General features: G+C 59.8%; 2 protein-coding genes and 1 long non-coding RNA gene across 4 annotated transcripts; 1 reads left to right on the top strand and 2 right to left on the bottom strand.

The window, feature by feature from the left end:
- Positions 1 to 419: 419 nt before the first annotated feature.
- LOC119842665 lies at positions 420 to 5,206 on the bottom strand. Its single transcript, XM_038371056.2, has 7 exons — positions 4,279 to 5,206; positions 2,724 to 2,870; positions 2,174 to 2,495; positions 1,937 to 2,031; positions 1,590 to 1,788; positions 1,092 to 1,362; positions 420 to 456 (listed from the first exon to the last, which is right to left on the bottom strand). The coding sequence occupies exons 3-7, from the start codon at positions 2,193 to 2,195 to the stop codon at positions 420 to 422; spliced, it is 624 nt and encodes a 207-aa protein (XP_038226984.1). The 5' UTR covers positions 2,196 to 2,495; positions 2,724 to 2,870; positions 4,279 to 5,206.
- Positions 5,207 to 5,570: 364 nt separating this feature from the next.
- LSM2 (LSM2 homolog, U6 small nuclear RNA and mRNA degradation associated) lies at positions 5,571 to 8,703 on the bottom strand. Of its 2 annotated transcripts, XM_043497147.1 has the most exons (6): positions 8,535 to 8,703; positions 7,548 to 7,615; positions 7,351 to 7,381; positions 6,765 to 6,824; positions 6,176 to 6,445; positions 5,571 to 6,109 (listed from the first exon to the last, which is right to left on the bottom strand). In XM_043497147.1, the coding sequence occupies exons 1-6, from the start codon at positions 8,535 to 8,537 to the stop codon at positions 6,101 to 6,103; spliced, it is 441 nt and encodes a 146-aa protein (XP_043353082.1). In that variant the 5' UTR covers positions 8,538 to 8,703; the 3' UTR covers positions 5,571 to 6,100. The 2 variants fall into 2 exon arrangements, with proteins under 2 accessions (XP_043353082.1, XP_038228019.1); XM_038372091.2 differs by having other exon boundaries at positions 5,571 to 6,445.
- Positions 8,704 to 11,470: 2,767 nt separating this feature from the next.
- Positions 11,471 to 14,123, top strand: LOC122456667. The gene is made up of 3 exons (XR_006275657.1): positions 11,471 to 11,501; positions 12,774 to 12,872; positions 14,049 to 14,123. It is a non-coding gene; the product is annotated as an uncharacterized LOC122456667 (long non-coding RNA).
- Positions 14,124 to 16,605: the final 2,482 nt, after the last annotated feature.

Below are 16,605 nucleotides of genomic sequence, written 5' to 3'. Positions count from 1 at the left end.
TTGTGGGGATTAGGACGGGGAGGTGGGGGGCTGGGAGGGTCTATGGGGCAGGGGGTGTCAGGGCTGGGGGGCGGGGTTCTATGGGGCAGTGGGGGGCTAGGAAGGGGGGATGGGGGGCAGGAGGCACCAGCCCCCGCCCCTACCTGCGTCCCAGCAGCTGCTCCCGGCCCCACGTGTCTCGCCTCTGGCTGCTCCCCGGCTGCAGGACCCGCCCCGGGCTGCCCGCGGCGCCGCCTGATCCCAGCGACCCCCGCGCCAGCTGCTCCCCGCCTCCCGCCCGCGCTGTCTGGGTCACCCCGCGACCTCGGGAGCGCCCCGCTAGCTCCGCCGGGGCGGGCTATTTCTGGTCAGGCCCCTCCCAAGGCAGCCGCAGCCGGGGTCCTCACCCACACGACCGGCGCTTGGAGAGCCATAGAGGGCTAAGGGCCGGTGGAAAGAGCGGCTGAGTCATGCGCCCTAGAGCAGGAAAAGGCCATAGAGTGGGAAGGCACTGGGGAGCATCCCCGGTGGGGGAGTGAGTCAGTGCAGCTCTGTATTGTGACTACAGGGGGTGGGGGCACCCTAGGGAAGGGAGTTGGGGTGGCCAGTGGAGTAGGGAAGGAGAAATGGGGGCTGGGGCAGGAGAGCCAGCCCAGCTGGACACCTGGGTTCACGACCCCACCCCTCCTTGACTGGAAGCGTGGGGGAGGGGGGAGTACAAACCCCATGGTAAGATATTTGTCCCCCACACACAAGCTCTCGGGGTGGGGGCTGGGTTCAGGGCTCACCCACCCACCCCCATTTTGTTATTCTATCCTCCCCTGCACAGTTTGGATCCGCCTTGCTGGAGATTTTACCTGGGGAGAGTGAGGGTTGGGTGTGTGTGGTGGTGGGGGGGGGTGCTCAGTTCCCAACCCCCCCCCCATCCTCCCACTTATGAGCAGTTACCTCAGGGCTTTCAGATCATTCCCTGGGGGTCCCCTTCGGACTAGAAAATTTCATAGAGCTAGGAATAGAACCCAGGAGCCCCAGCTCCCCCCTGCTCTAACCACTAGGCCCCACTCCCCCCTCCCAGCCAGGGAGAGAACCCAGGAGTCCTGAGTCCCTCCCACAGATAAAGAGCCAGGGACTCAGAGGTGTCAAAAAAGCTTCTGTATTGAGTTTGGTGATTAGAAAACAAGATCAAATGGAACCGGAGCCCCAGGGGAACCGCTCCCCATCCACGGCTCTCCGGGGCGCCCCCTGCTGGTGGGACGGGGCTCTCAGGCGCGGGGCGCCCCTGCTGGCGGGATGGGGCTCTCAGGCAGCCCAGCTTGTTGCGCAGTGAGTTCTTGATGACGGCGGCACTGCTGGGCTGGAACTGGGACTGACCCACGGCATAGGCTGAGGGGGGAGAGAAAAGTGGGGTGAATGGCAGCAGGATCCTCTGCCCCGGAATACCCTTATGATGGACCATTATAACCCCCCGCCCTGGCCATATCATTGTCCCTCCCAGTCCATACAACAGCCTGACCCCGCCCCAGGCCATACCATCATTGCCTCGCTCAGTCCATATTACTGCCTGCCCTGCCCCCCCGGGGCCATACTATTGCCTGACCCCCCGGACTCACCCACGATGGCGTTGACGACGGGGGGGTTGAGGCGGTGCAGCCCGTTCTCCCGGACAGGTTGCTCCGCGCCTGTCCTGGCGGAGAAGAAGATGTCGAGCAGGAGCCGGGCCAGGGCCGTCTGGCTGCGGGCGCTGGAGCGGGCCAGGGCCAGCTGGGTGGGGGTAGAGGAACAGCCCCCTCCCAGCACCAGCTCCTGCATCTGGGGGGAAGGGGAGCACAGAGGAAAGTGGGGGTGGGGCAGGAGGAGGAGCAGGCAGGGGTCAGAAGGGGGATGGAAGGAGGAGGGGGAGGAGACATTATAATAGGGACCCCTGGTCCCCCACCCCACTCCCTGCCCCCCCAGCTACCCCATGTTTCCGAGGTAGCACAGGGTCTTCATAGAGCCCGGGCTCCAGTCGCACGGAGCCGCTGTCCACCTCCCCAGGTGGTTTCACAACGCTCCCTGCAGGGAACGGAGACAGGAGTGACCACTTGCTCCCATGCTCCTCCCTGAGAACCCAGGCGTCCGGGCTCCCAGCCGTGTCCCCCTGCTCTGACCCACCAGACCCCACCCTCGTCCCAGAGAACCAGGCGGCCGGGCTCACCAAGTCTGGGCCAGCACAGCATTCTGAGCCTCCATCTTGGCGTATCGGTCCCTCAGCACCTCCAGTTCCTGCCGCATCCTCTCGCACTCAGGCCTGGTGCAGAGCTCGGTCAGCCCTGCCCGGACACCTGGGTCCACAGAGCCAGGGGAGCAGGGAACCCCGCAGCCAGAGCTGTCCACGTGGGGCCAGTCGGGGGAGGAGGAATGCCAGGTTTCCGAGGATGAGGTGCTCTGGGGGGTCACCCGACCCTCGTCCTCGTCCCCGGACACCAGGGTCCCCTCAGGGTCGAGCACCGAGGTGGTGACGTCATCGGCGTCACCTCCTGGAATGAGACAAGAAACATTCACTGAATGAGACTTCTTGGCCTCTAGAGGAATGGGACCCAGGCGTCTGGGATGGCAGTACAGTGCTCACCCTAGGGGGCTGGGGACCAGGACAAGAAATGGGACCCAGGCGACTGGGACAGCAGTACAGGGCTCTCACCCCTAGGGAGCTGGAGACAGGGATGGGATACGGGACCCAGGTGTCCAGCACGGGGGGCAGCACCCACCTGTGTTTGTTTCCTTCTCTCAGAGGGCACTCTGTCCCATCTCCATGTCGCCACCCGGCGGTGGGGGGCCCCCGCAGTGGTCTGGCCCCCCAGGCTCCTGGGACCCCCCGGCCCGGACCTGGATCCACTTCAACTCCTGCCTGTCTCCTGTGGAGAGAGAGACAAGTTGGAGGGACGAAGGAGAAGGAGAGGTGCAGGGGGGACGGACGAACAGGTGGGTGGGGGACGGACTGGCTGTGTCCAGACTGAGCGTGGATGGGACGACGGGGGAGGCCAGTGCAGCGCGGTGCCCAGCCTGCGGGGGGGCGCTCGCTCACTCACCGCTGAGGGCCAAGAGCGGGCACGGTTCAGCCCCTGAAGAGGGGGCACCGGGCCTCCACCTCTTGGCCTGGCCGATAGCGGGCGGGGTCCCGGCGCGGTCGCTCACCGCCGCCAGCTCAATGATGCTGGAGAAGCCTTCGTCCAGCCAGTCCACCAGGGCCAGGCGTGCCGGCATGTAGAGCGCCCCTGGGGAGAGATGGGGTGAGCCCACTGCACCCCATCATTACCACTGCCTGCCCTGCCCTGCCAAGCCCCACCCCGCTCCCCCTGCCCCACATCCCAGCACCCCTGCCCTGGCACCCCTACACAGCCTGCCCCCAGAGCACAGCGCCCCCTGCCCCACTCCCTGCAGCCCAGCACCCGCTGCTGAGCCCCCACACCACTCCCCTTCCCAGCACCCCCTAGCATGGTGCTCCCCACTGAGCTCCCTGCCCCGCTCCCTGCAGCACCTCCTGGCATCTCATGGGCGCCAGCCCTGACTGCCAGGGGAGAGCGCCCCCTACCGACTCAGATCCTTGCCCCCTACAGTCCAGCTATGGGGCCTGTTGCATTAATGCTAAATATTGGGGTGGGGTCCCCAAAGGCCAAGGACCCCTCACAGTCCTCTTGTGGTCCCCTCCCCGCCTCCCATTCTGCAGCAGGAAGGTACCTGGGTTTCTCCTTTTGCCTGCAAATTCTGCTCCGTCTCTTCTGCTTGCAGCCAGCTGCAAAGGCTGCTGGGACAGGGGGGGCAGAAAGGGGTGGGGTCCCCCTTTCCTCTCCCTTCTTCCCCCCAGCAGTGGCACCAGCTGCAATTGGCCCCCAGGGGTCTACAAACAGTTTGCAAATGGGGAATGGGACTGGGGGGGGTCCCTCTGAGTTAGTGGAGAGGGCTGCTGCTTGGGGGGCTCTGGGGGCCTGGGTGGAGGGATCAGCCTGCTGGTGCAAAGCATTTGCCAGATGTTTGCAGAGCATTTGCGGCTGGGGGGGATGTTAACCCTGGGTGCGCAGGCTGCAAGCGGGGATGAGGATTCGGGGAGTGTTTATGGGATTGAGGTGGGGCTAAAGAGTGATCATTTCAATAGGGAAGGAGGAGCCAGGGAGAGAAGTCAGGAGTCCTGGCTCCCAGCCCCCCTGCTCTAACCACTGGACCCCACTCCCCTCCCTGAACTGGGGAGAGAATCCAGGAGTCCGGGCGCCCAGCCCCCATCCACTATACCCCATGCTCTCTGTAGAAGCATGACTGCAGACTCACCCTGCCTTCCATTGGCGAGCACTGCATCCCCACCCATCTGACGCCATCCAATCAGCAGGCGGTTTTGGGGTGAAGTAGCCAATCCCGAACCTCAGGGCAGAACCGAAGACAGTTAAAGGGGCAGGACCCAAGGCAGTGACCTCACCTCAGGAAGGGGGATGCGCAGTACTCTTCAAGGGGGGCAGGACTTCAGGAGCTACTATGACATCATCAACCCCCAGCTCACAGCCTGGCCAGTGAGGTCATGGCTACTCTTAAAGAGGGCAGGGCCTGAGGACATCACTAATGGGAGGAGCTTAGAGGAGCCTACTAAAGGCAGTCCAATGAAAGGGGTGGAGCCTTATCTGATGACATCTTTTTTAAAGGGGAGGAGCATGGAGTTCCCTGATGATGTAAATTTCTTAAAGGGAAATATCCCTTAGGACAGGATATGTGAAAAGGGGTGAAGCCTGATGATGCAATAAGATCCATGGGCGGAGCCTGCTGTAAGAGCATTTGCAGGGGCAGAAAGTTAGTGAAAGATGAGGTCATCCTGAGAAATAGGTGGAGTCTGATGAGTAAAATTTAAAGTGCCAGGACCCCACTGGACAATGATGTAACATGAAAGGAGCAGTGCCTTCCACAGGGTGATGTCATAGTAAGTGTTTGATGATACAATATTTAAAGGGACAGGCAGAGAACGTGGACCCACTGAAGGGACTGATGATCACCTGCCCCCCACGCTCCGAAGGCCTGAACACACCACCAGCAACAAGGGAGCAGACAAGAGAAGACTGGGTCATAGCTGAGGGCCCAGACCCCGGGGTTTTCAGCCCTGCTCTAGCCTAGTTTGCTTGGGAGAGTCTGAGGAAGTACATCTCTCCATGCCTCAGTTTCCCACATGTGGAACATGGATCAATCCAGGCATCTGGGGCCCTACATGGGAGCCAAACTTCTGCTCCGGGGGGGGGGGGGGGCAAAATCGACCCAACCGTCCAGAAGCTGGACAGCAGCTCAGCATCTATAATGGGCGGGGGGGGGTGCACGGAGATGAACCCAGGCATCTGGGCCAAGAGAGGACGTGGGCTGGAGTGGACGGTAGATCCCACCATAAACAAGAACAAAAGTCTGTAACCAGGCTCCAAACTGTTATTCCACCCGAGCCATGAATCAAACATACAAAAAACCCCTTCATCCCCCTCGGCCCAAACCCTAAAAAAACTCAGCCCCCCTCCCCCCCGTGAACTGGAGAGGAAATTCAAATGCCCCACAACTCTTCCAAAATTTCACCAGCTGGGGAAGCGACTGGGGTTACGGCACCCAGAAGCTCAGTCCTGCTCCTGCCCAAGATGGGGGGGGGGGGACTAAACACCCTCTATAAAGAGCAGGGAGAAATTAGAGTTTAAAAATAAAAATGAGGCTTAACTGGCCATAGCCCGGAGGTGAAAGAGGGGCGTGGAGAGATTCAACCGGAACTAAAGGGACCCCCCCCAAATCTTTTCCCCAAGCGGGAGGGACACAACAAACCTAGGAACCGCCCCGTATTCATCCCAGGGAGATAAGCAGCTCAGGGAGCACACAGAATCCAGGTGTCCTAGATCTGGGGATACTGGGGGCAGGGGGATTGAACGCAGGCATCCGGGGCCCTAGAAAGGGCACAGCCCCCACCCAATTCTCTTGAGTAGAAGCTGAGCCCCCATGCAGGGCCCCAGGTGCCTGGGTTCCCCTCCGCTCTTCTGTTCCCTCCTGAGCAAAAGCGGAGAAGAACCCAGGAGTCCGGAGGCCTGGGGCTTGCATAGGATGAAAATGAAGAACCCAGGCATCTGGGCTCCTGGATAGGGGCTCAGCTCCTACTCCCAGAGCATGGAGGGAGCAGAGTGGACCCAGGCGTCCGTGCTCCTGGACCGCGATCAGGTCTGCTCCCAGCCAGGAGGGGGAGCAGCCACGGACCCAGGCATCCGGGAGCACCAGTTGCCCCATGGTCTAGTAGCAGGAGCTGCCGAGCAGGGGAGGTCCACCCAGCACCCCTGCAGCGGGGGGGGGCGTGTTGTGCGGGGGGGGGGAAATCACTGCTTCTGCTGCAGGCCTCCTTGCGCGCGGCGTCCTGGAGCAGCTGCGTGTCCACCTCGTCCGCCGGCAGCTGCACGTAGCGCACCACGAGCCGGATAAAGCAGTTCTTCACCGACAGCTGGGGGGAGAGAGACCGAGGTGAGGGGGAGCATCCCTGCTACTGGGGGGTGGTGTGTCAGAGCCTGCCCCCATGTGTCCCTGCGGCGGGGGGGGCAGCATCTGCCCCCCTGCAGGCTGGGAGAATCAGACTCCGCCCCCTGTGTTTGTGGCCCGCCCCCTGCTGGGATGGAGACAAGGACACCAGACCCACCCTGTGAGAGATGCCATCAGCACTCTGATCCCCCTGTCCCCCCAACAACCTCCCACTGCCCACTCGCTTCCCACGCACTTCACCAGCAGGGCCCCCTCCACCCTCCCGGCAGGGGGCAGCCCCTTACCATGTGGGGGTACTTCTCCGGATCCGTCACACTGATGTCAGTCAGCTTGATGTTCAAGTACTGGCAGGACGGACAAACACACGGACAGTTAACACCCAGACAGTGGAGGGCAAGCGGCTACCTTCTGCATCGCTCTGCTAGGAAAGCGGGGGGCAAGGGATGGGGCACAGGGCCTGTCCCCTCTAGGGGGCGCTGGCTCGCATCTGGCTCCAGGGCAGGGACTAGCTGGCTTGGGGGAAGAGGGGAGTCCGCAGGGGGCCTTTCCCCAATAGGGGGCACCAGCTCCGATGCAGCCCCAGGGTGGGGGACAGGCTGATTCACAGGTGGTGGTGGGGGGGTGCAGTCTTTCCCCTCTGATGAGGCCCAGGGTGGGGGACAGACTGGCTTAAGGTGGGGGGGGGGGAAGATGGGGCCTTTCCCCTGTATGGGCACCAGCTCCGATCTGGCCCCAGGGCAGGGACGGGCTGGTTCGGGGGTGGGATTGGGGGGTTCGGCTCCTATCCAGCCCAGGGGGGAGGGGGGAATCTCCCGGGGCCCGGGGCACGCGGCGGGGACACGCTCTGAAAATAACCTGGACATTTCTTACCTGATCCACGGAATGGAGGGTCCCACAGATACTGCAACAGAGAGGGAGGGATGTTACCACAGGGGAATGGGGTGCAGTGGGTACAGCAGCAAGGGGTGGGGGGGACGGGGAGCCCAGACTCCTGGGTTCTACCCCAGCTCTGGGAGACGAGTACAGCCTAGTGGTTAGAGCATGGGGGGGCTGGCACCAGGACTCACCTCAAATCGTTTTTCAACTCCACCACCACGTCCTTCCCCACCAGGGATTTGAAGAATGAATAGAAAAGCTGTTGAGAGGGGAGGGGGAGGTGAGACCCTCAGAGAGAGACAGAGACATCACAGCTCCCACCCCCCAACTGCCCCCTTGGTCTGGGGCACCTCACCATCGCCAGCCAGTGGCCAACCCCCCATCCTCCTCCTGCTCAGTGTCCCCCACGCTGGTGCCCCCCCAAGCCCTGGGGCCAGCCATCAGACCGGAGAAGAGGGGGGCTGATGCACGTCAGCACCCTGAAGCCCCTCCACGGCACACCCAGCGAGGGCCTCTCCCCAGGGACTCACTGGCACGCAGCCAGGGGGGTCCCCCGTGGCACCCCCCAGCCAGCAGCTCTCAGACCAGCTCACCCGCCAGGTGCCCCTCGCTAGCCCCCCAAGGCCGGCCAGGGGGTCCTCCCTCGTCTCCAGGCTCGCTGGGGCAGCTCCTGGTTCTTCAGCCTGCCCATGACTCTGCCCCGCGCCCCCGCCCCCCCGACTGCTAACCCCCCCCGCTTCCAGCACTGGGGGGGGGAAGGGTCGCATGAACCACTGATCACCTGCCGGCACCATCGCTCACCCCCCAGGCACCAATGCCAATGCCCCCCAGGCCCCAAGGCCGGCCGGGGGCCCCCCCGCGCACAGCCCCCCGCCCCCCGCCGCGCGCACAGCACCCCCCGCTCCCCAGACCTCCCCCCCGCGCACAGCCCCCCCAGCCCTCCCGCACAGCCCCCCCAGCCCCCCAGACTTCCCCCGGTCCCCCCCCCCGCGCACAGCCCCCCCGGCCCCCCAGACTTCCCCCAGCCCCCCCCGCGCAGCCCCCCCAGCCCCCCAGACTTCCCCCGGCCCCCCCCGCGCACAGCCCCCCCCGCACAGCCCCCCCGGCTCACCCAAACCCCACCCCGCATGCCCCGCGGCGGGGGGGGTTCCCCGGGGGCAGTGACGTCACGCCCTCACCATTCCGGCGGCGGCGCGAGCCGCGTGGGGCAGCCTGAGCCCGGCAGCAGCGATCGGGCCCGGGCCGCGCAGGCGCACTCAGGAGGCTTCGTTCCGGCGCGGACTCCGGCGGATGGGGGCGGGGCCGCTCCCTCGCCACGTGACCCAGGGCTTGGGCAGAACGTGGGAAGCGAGGGGGGCAGGGGAGAGGATGCTCTTAAAGGGGCCGCTCCCTGATTCTCCTCTTCTTAAAGGGGCCGCTGCGTGTTACTCAAGCTCTTAAAGGGGCCGCTCCCCAATACCCAGACTGGCTCTTAAAGGGGGCCGCGCCTATTTCACTCTCACCCCCCAGCTCCTGACCCCCCCGCTCTCCATGCAGCTCCCCCCACCCCCACCAGCCTCCCAGGGGCCACCGCGAGCCCGAAACAGTGCCAGGGCCTGTCCGACTGGGGATCGGTTTGACCTGCCCCCAACGTGGCGGCCCCAGGCTGGCCTCAGCGTGTCCCCCCCATGACACCTGGCTGGCTACAGCCCCACGTGGGGTCACCGTTTGGGCCAGAGGGACCCCACATTGAACTACAAGGGGCCAATGCTGGTCCCGGCCCTGCCAAGTGGCCTGTCAACCACTGGAGGATCCACCCCATGTAGGGAACTGGGGCAGGGTGGGGGGGATGGACAAACTGGCCCTTTAAGATTCCGGGGCCTGGAGGAGGACAAATGGGGTCTAATCCCCCAAGAAAGGGGCAGGTGTCACCATGTCCCCACGCCCCTGAACGTGCAGCACCTCACTCAGTGGGGGCCATGATCAATAGGTGTCTAGGGCAGGGAGCCAGGACTCCTGGGTTCTTCTCTCAGCTCTGGGAGGGGAATGGGGTATGGTGGTTAGAGAAGGTGGGGAGGGAGCTCAGAGCCAAGTTTCTAATTACAGGAGAGAAGCTGATCAAGAGCTGGATGGGAACGTGGGGAAAAATTCCAGCGTCACCTTAGATCCCTTGAGCAATCATGCTCCTGGGGAAGCTGAAGCCAGCCAAGACTGGATCTACCAGCCCTGGTAGTAATTGTGAAACCTTCACTTCTCTCCGTCCCCATTATACTCCATACTTGTCTAACAGTTTGGAGCAAAGGGCTCTTCTCTGAAACCTGTAACCAAAAGATAAGTGAGGGGAAGACTGCTGCTATTTCTAAGGTTCAAAAAATCCAATACTAAGAAAAGCTTTCTAAAAATTAATACGTGTTATACTCAATGGTGGCTAATAGCTAGGAGAAAAACACTCATTGCTAAAACCTTGAACTAAAAAACAGCTGATGAGACGACTGAATATTGCTGCTACTTCTCAGGTAAAAAATAAATCCACTATTCAGAAAAGCTGCAACAAAATTATATGTGTTGTACTCAAATGCTTGGCTGACAGATAGGAGAAAAATGCTTATTTCTAAAAACTTCTTCAACTAACCCAGTAGGTTTTAACCTTTTGTCATTTGCAGACCACTGCAAAATTTCAAGCCGTGGACCATTTTCTGTGGACCCCCGGGACTCCGCAGATCACAGATTGAAAACAACTGTTCTATGGTAACAACCACTTTTTGCGGACCCCTTGGGCATAGTCTGTGGACCCTAAGAGTCGGCGGAGCACAGGTTGAAAACCACTGAACTAAACAATAGGTGAAAAGAAGAATGGATGTGCCTGCTATTTCGAAGGTAAAAATATCTCATCGGAAGAAAAGCTGTAAAAAATACTCATTGCACTCAAATCCTTGGCTAACGGCTTGGAGAAGAATGTTCTTTTCTAAAGTGTCTGGTCCCTTCTAAAAAAACAGCAACAGGTGACAGGGACAGTGATTTTTGTATTACTATTTTTATGGTTAACTTAAAAAATGAAGAAGAAACCTGTTAAAAATTAATGCTTCTACTCAAACGCTTTGGTGAAACCTCAAGGTGATGATGGCTTGTAACGTGCTAATGGCTGAAGGGAAAGGGGATCTGGACATAGTGGGGTGGGGGGATATGTCGTAGGGAAGGGTGGAGGTGGTGGTGGAGAAAGAGACTCACCCACCCTCTCTCCCGAGCTTAAAGTTCCTGTAACCACCGGGTGGGAAACCCGTCCGGGTTGGGATCCTAGATCGCTTCCCCAGTTGTTTTGGCAGCTTCAGGCTTCAAACATCTCACAGCACGACCACAACAACCAAACATCCAGCAGATCCATGGAAGGGAAGGGCTGGGGGGCTGCCCTGTCACCCGACCCAGCGGCAATGGTTTGTGCTTTGAGGGCTGGTCCCAGCATCACTCATCTGGGCAGCCGCCTCCTCTGGCTTTGGCCCCAGCCAACTCATACTGCAGCCCAAGCTCAGCTCTCCTGTCCCCCCAAACAGAGCCCAGGGGCACCCGAAGAAATGAACGCAACCCCCGAGGATGTATGTGTTCATGCGGCGCATAGCCAACCTGTGGAACTCACCGCTGGGGGCATTACCTGATGGGTAAAAGGATCACAGGGTTCAGAAAAGATATGGATACATTCTTCAATTAGCCAAAGATAGCCAGGGACATAAGCCCACACGAAGGGTGACCCTAACCCTCTGACTGCTAGAAGACACTGGGCAAGATGGATCCCATAAAGGGAGCCGGGGGGGGGTTTCAGATATGCCGTGCCCCAATTCCACTTCCCCCAAATATCATCCCCTGCCTTAGCCCCCCAGAAAGAATCATACCCCCCCCTCCAGGTCTGCCACCAGAGCTCTGCCCTGCCTCAGAGACCCCGGCGAAGGGTGGGGTGGAGGATGCTGGGTTCAATGACAACCTGGCAGGCTACCAACCCTACCGGCTGCTCCGGGGCAGTTGTGAAAACACCCCAATTTCTCCCCACCCCGTGACTTCGCCCTGCTGTGATCCAGCCAGTCTGGGCATTCAGGGCGGGGAGGCAGGTATATAAACCCAGGGCCGTTCCAGAGGATAAGGGAGAGGCACCCAGAGTGGGACGACGCCGGAGACCGGTAAGGATCTTCTGGCGGGGAACGGAGGGGATACGCCACGCCAGCCCATGGCCCGGTGGCTCTTAGAGGTGTCTGGGCCCGGGGGCTCCCTCCTGGGAAACAGGGGCTCTGGCAAAGATTTGGGGGTGATGCGGAGAGAAAGTGCCAACGCCATCCTGGGCCATGTAAACGGCACCCTGGAGCAGGAGCCGAGATGGGATTTGCCCTCTGGATACGGCCCCGGTGCGGCCGTGGCTTCAATCCAGTTCTGGGGCCCCCAATTCGAGGAGGGCATCGATCAGTTGCTGAGGGCTCAAAGAAGAGCCATGAAAATTATGAAAGAGCTAGAAACCCCGACTCCAGGAGCTCAGTTGTTTTAGCTCCACAGACAGGTTACGGGGAGACAGGAGCTCCCCTAGGCGTGGCTGGAAGGCGAAGCAGAAATTCCAGATTAGAGAGTTTTCCGATCCGATGACTGGACGCCGGCACCAGCCAAATTCAGACGGGAAACGAGATGTGACTTTGTAACAGGGAGGGGAATATAACCCTGGGGACACTTTACCGAGGGTCGAGGCAGAGTCCCCGCCCCGGCTGTGTTTCGATCGAGACCAGGAGTTTGCTCGGAAGGATCTGTTCTAGTTGAATTCGGGAATTAATTCAGGGAAGTCCTGGCTTAGAGAGGTCATCAGACGACCCGATCAGGGCGGTCCCTCGGATTCTGAGAATGGAGATCGGTCAGAGCTCTCCACTGACCCTTGGGCCCGGGGTTTGTGGGGGGGCGGCTGCGGCTGGGTCCTGGTGTGAATCCGGAGCCAGCCTGCTGCTGCTGTTTTTCTCATGGCACGGACTCAAACTGGTTTGGCTGATGATTCAGGGTGACCAGGGTCTAGCCAGAGGAGCCCGGCAGGTTAGCACAGGAATCTGGTTCTCACCACAGCCTGATTGCCAGGCCCGCTGTGGAGGCGGGCGGGCGGGGCAGTTAATTATGCGACGGTGCGAGCAGGAGGAGCTGCCAGTAGCACCAACCCTGGGAAATGGCACAGCTGGGGGGTTGGGAGTGGATCTCTATGTGCACGGGGCCCTCCCCGGACAGGGTACGACGGGATCACGCCGGGATCCTGGCTCGGAAGTGGGACACCCCATCCCAAGCACAGGAGGGGGTGCGGGAGGTCTGTGCCTGGGGGCTGTGAGCAGACTCCAGCCCAGCAGGAGATTGGCGAGGCAAGCGGGAGGGAATCTGGCCCCAGTGCTGCCTGATCACTGGCCCCGGCGTTTCCCCCCCCTCCTCCCTAGGTGCAGGTGAGCCCACGATGTGCAACCAGTACAAGTGCTTCTGCCTCCTCGTGCAATGGATGTGGCACGTCATCAAGCGGCTGTGCAGGAGAAAGAGAGGTACCGGGGGCGGGGAGTGAGCAGGGCACCCGGGAGAGATGGATGGGTATCTGCGGTGGGGGAAACAGGGGTGTGTGGGGCAGACACACATATAGATCCATGGGGAGGATGGATGGACGATGGGGTATGGGGTAGACACACAGATATGGTTCCAGTGCGGAGGACAGAGGGATGGATTGGGGCATATGGGGCAGACACATGGATGGTTTAAGTTTCCATCTCTGCAGTGATGTGTGCATGTTGCACTGCCCCCTATTGGGTGCAATAAGAACTGCGCTGCTATTCTTCCAAGGCCCTAGACTATTCCAATCTGCAGAGAAGCAGGGATACTGGGAGCTGGGCCCTCCTGGGTTCCATCCCTGGTTTTCCTCTCCATGCCTCAGTTTCCCTTTGAATTGTACACTTATGATATTTAGCTCCCACTGAGGCCAGGTTAAGAAGTTACTCTTAGATCAGAATCCAACCCTGGCTCCCTGGAGGGCAGTGGGGTCGCTCCAGATTGACACCAGCTCAGGATCCGGCTCCAGACCGGCTGGGGCAGCGTTAGGTGGAGTCCGGATGGAACAGCGGCTCTTCCCAGCTGCAACCAGCTGGACCAACTGCAAACTGGCTAACTGGGTGAAGGCTGGTGACACTAATTAGCCGGCGATTGGCCAGGCTGCTGATTGGGCCACGTCAGGGTTGGAATTAAGCTAGTCAGGCCCAGCAGCTCCGGAGAATCATCCACCCCAGTGCCGGTCATGAGGGAGGTAAACTGAGGCACAAGGGCATTTGGAGGAGATGGCCATGGGGTGCAGCTGTTAGAGGTAGAAGGGAATGTTCAGCCTGCTCTAACCACTAGGCACCCCTCCCTGAGTCAGGAGAGAACCCAGGAGTTCTGGCGCCCAGCACTCCCTTGCTCTAACCCCCAGACCTTACCCGCCTCCCAGAACTGGGAGAGAACCCAAGAGTCCTGGATGCTACCCCCCCTCCAAGAGCCAGGAGAGAAGCCAGGAGTCCTGGGGCCCAGCACCCCCCTGCTCTAACCCCCATACTCCAATCCCCTCCCAGAGCCGGGAGAGAACCCAGCAGTCCTGGCTCCCAGCTGCCCCTGCTCTAACTCCTAGTCCCCATCCCTTACCAGCACATCGGTGAGTTCGCTGATTGAAGACTCCCCCGTCTGTGTTTTCGTTGCAGAATCTCGCAGGAGCGCTGACGAGACAACGTCCTTATTGGGCGACAGGCATAACGCGGGGTCCTGAGGGGAGCCCGTCCCGGAGCTCTGCTATCTGCCGGAGCCCCCTGTCCCCTCCCGCAAAGCCAGCTTTGGCCTGGCCTCTCCTGCTTGATGGGGGGCTCAGATTCATGGTCAGACCCACCTGTGGGAGGAAAGAAAGAGCCTGTGGGGGCCGCACTCCCTTGTGACCCCTTCTTTGCTCCCTGCATGTATTTTTCTCTTGGTTTTATTAACAAATAGTGTGGGGGCGTAGCTTTAGGCTAGAAATCAGGTCTGGCTGGCTGGCCCTATGGACAGCTTGGACTCACGGAAGAAGAGACCACCCCAGCCTGCCAAGCAGCCAGAGGTGTTAATTTACTGCAAAATTACTGGCATGTCAACTCAAATGTTTGGATACCAGTTGAGAGAAATCCAGTCTGTGTTAAAACTCAAAAGCCTCTCACTCCTCCCAGCATGGTCCTGCTCGTTTTCCGCTGACGAAAGTTGTGTACAGGAGCTCGGTATTCTGATTATCACTAGAAAGAATAGGAGACCAAAAGGACAACTTAGTTCAGATGCTCGATAATGCGTATATTGAAAAAATCAAATCGTTTATCATACTCAGACACTTGGGGAGGATTTTGGAGGCAAACGCTGAAGGGTGAAAAGGGAAATGGTCCCAGTTTCAGCTGGGAGGATGAGATATTATGCCATGACATTGTTCCCTTTTTAAAGGTAAAAAGACCATTAGAATCGAAACCTCTCTATTCTACCCAGCTAACTGTTAGGATAAAAATGCCCCTTTCTGAAATTTCTGGCTCCTTCGGGGAAAAATAACAGGGTGAAGGAATAGTGCTGCTATTTTGGGGGTTCAATAAAAGCCCAGTAATAAGAAAATCTGTAAAAAACCCAATCGTACTTCTTGTACTCAGATGACCAAGTAACAGTTACAGAAAACACAGGGCGTTAAAAATCCCCAGACTCGCTGTGTCTTCCACTGAAGATGGCATTAACTTTGAGGCTATTTCTACAGTCAACAAAACCCCCAGAATCAGACAATATTTAAAAAAAAATGATCCATATTCTACTCCAATGCCTGGATACCAGTTTGGAGAAACCGCTCTGAGTTGAAAGCCTAAAACTGGCTGGCCTTCCAGAGAAGTGGTGGGACGCTGCAGTTAATTCTAACTAATAGGGGCTGTGTTCAAAAGTTAATCGCTGTCCGACTCACACACGTGGCTAGCACTGAGGAGGAAAATGGGCTTGGTTAAAACCCCAAAGCTGGGTCTCCTTTCACGGCAGCTCGTGCGACGTTGCTGCTCTTTCTGCGGTAGAATGAACCCAGGAAAATGGTACGAATTCCTTGCCCGAAGCTTCGCCCAGCCAAAGGAAGGTAAAGAAGAAAACAATGCCGACCTAAGCCCAGCTGTCTCTGGGCACCATCTCCCGAAGGCACCACCCAGGCCCAGCAGCTGCTGTGCAGACAGGGGGATTCCCAGCCCCTCAGCTGGGCTTTCTACCTGTCAGCGGAGGGGATTGTGGGGCTGGCTGGGGCTGCATGCCGTGGAGAGGCAGATGTGGCTGGATTCCTTTGCCTGGCAAGCCAAGGTAGACCAGTGGATAAATAAATCATGTATTGAGCTAACAAAGCCCCCAGGTCTGTGTTTGTATCTGCACTGGGGAGAGAACCCAGGAGTTCAGCCCCCACCCCCAGCTCTAACCCTTGAACCCACTCCCCTCCCCGAGCTGTGGATAGAACCCAGGAGTCCTGACTCCCAGCCCCCTGCTCTGACCATTAGCCCTCCCCTCCCTGAACTTGAGAGAGAACCCAGGAGTCCTGGCTCCCAGCCCCCTGCTCTAACCACTAGCCACCACTCCTCTCCCAGTGCTGGCTATTTGGCACCGCTCCAGGGAAATCTTTCTCCAGCTGAGCTCTCCCTGAGGGTTGCTGTCTTGGTGAAATGGACCTTGTGTCAGCCCGAGGGCCGTGCCAGCCTCCGATAGCCAACAGGCCCCAGAGATGCCAGCACCGCACCTCATCAGTGGGGCACCCCCCGCTCCAGCCCCCCACTATAACCCCAGCTGGTTCACGTCACAAAGGATACCCCATGGAGGGCTGGCCAGGCTCCCTTTGTCCCTCCTGCAGGCTGCCCATGGCACAGAGCGGGGGCTGGCGTGTGGCGGGGGGCTCCCTCACACACCTGGGGTCCAGCCAGGCACCAGGGCTGGGGTCCCCCCAGTCCCGTGTGGGGAGCTTGGGGTCTCAGTTTCCTGGAGGGGGGAGATGATGAAGCCCTTTCCCTTCCCCCCATAACTAAGGGGGGACTGGGGATCCCCCCCCCACAGTTCCATCCTGTCACCATGACAACCCACGGCTGCATCAACTTCATCCCAGGTCCATCAGTGCAGGGAGCTGGTTGCCATGGTGACAGCTGGTGGGTGTGTGGGTGTGAGAGGGGCTGGGAGCCAGGATGCCTGGGTTCTCTCCACAGCTTGAGGGGGGGGTTGGTGTAGTGGTTAGAGTGTGGGGGGGGAGCT

This window comes from Dermochelys coriacea, chromosome 14 (assembly GCF_009764565.3).
Source record: "Dermochelys coriacea isolate rDerCor1 chromosome 14, rDerCor1.pri.v4, whole genome shotgun sequence".
Classification (NCBI taxonomy): Eukaryota; Metazoa; Chordata; order Testudines; family Dermochelyidae; genus Dermochelys; species Dermochelys coriacea.
This window is presented reverse-complemented; position numbering and strand designations above follow the sequence as displayed.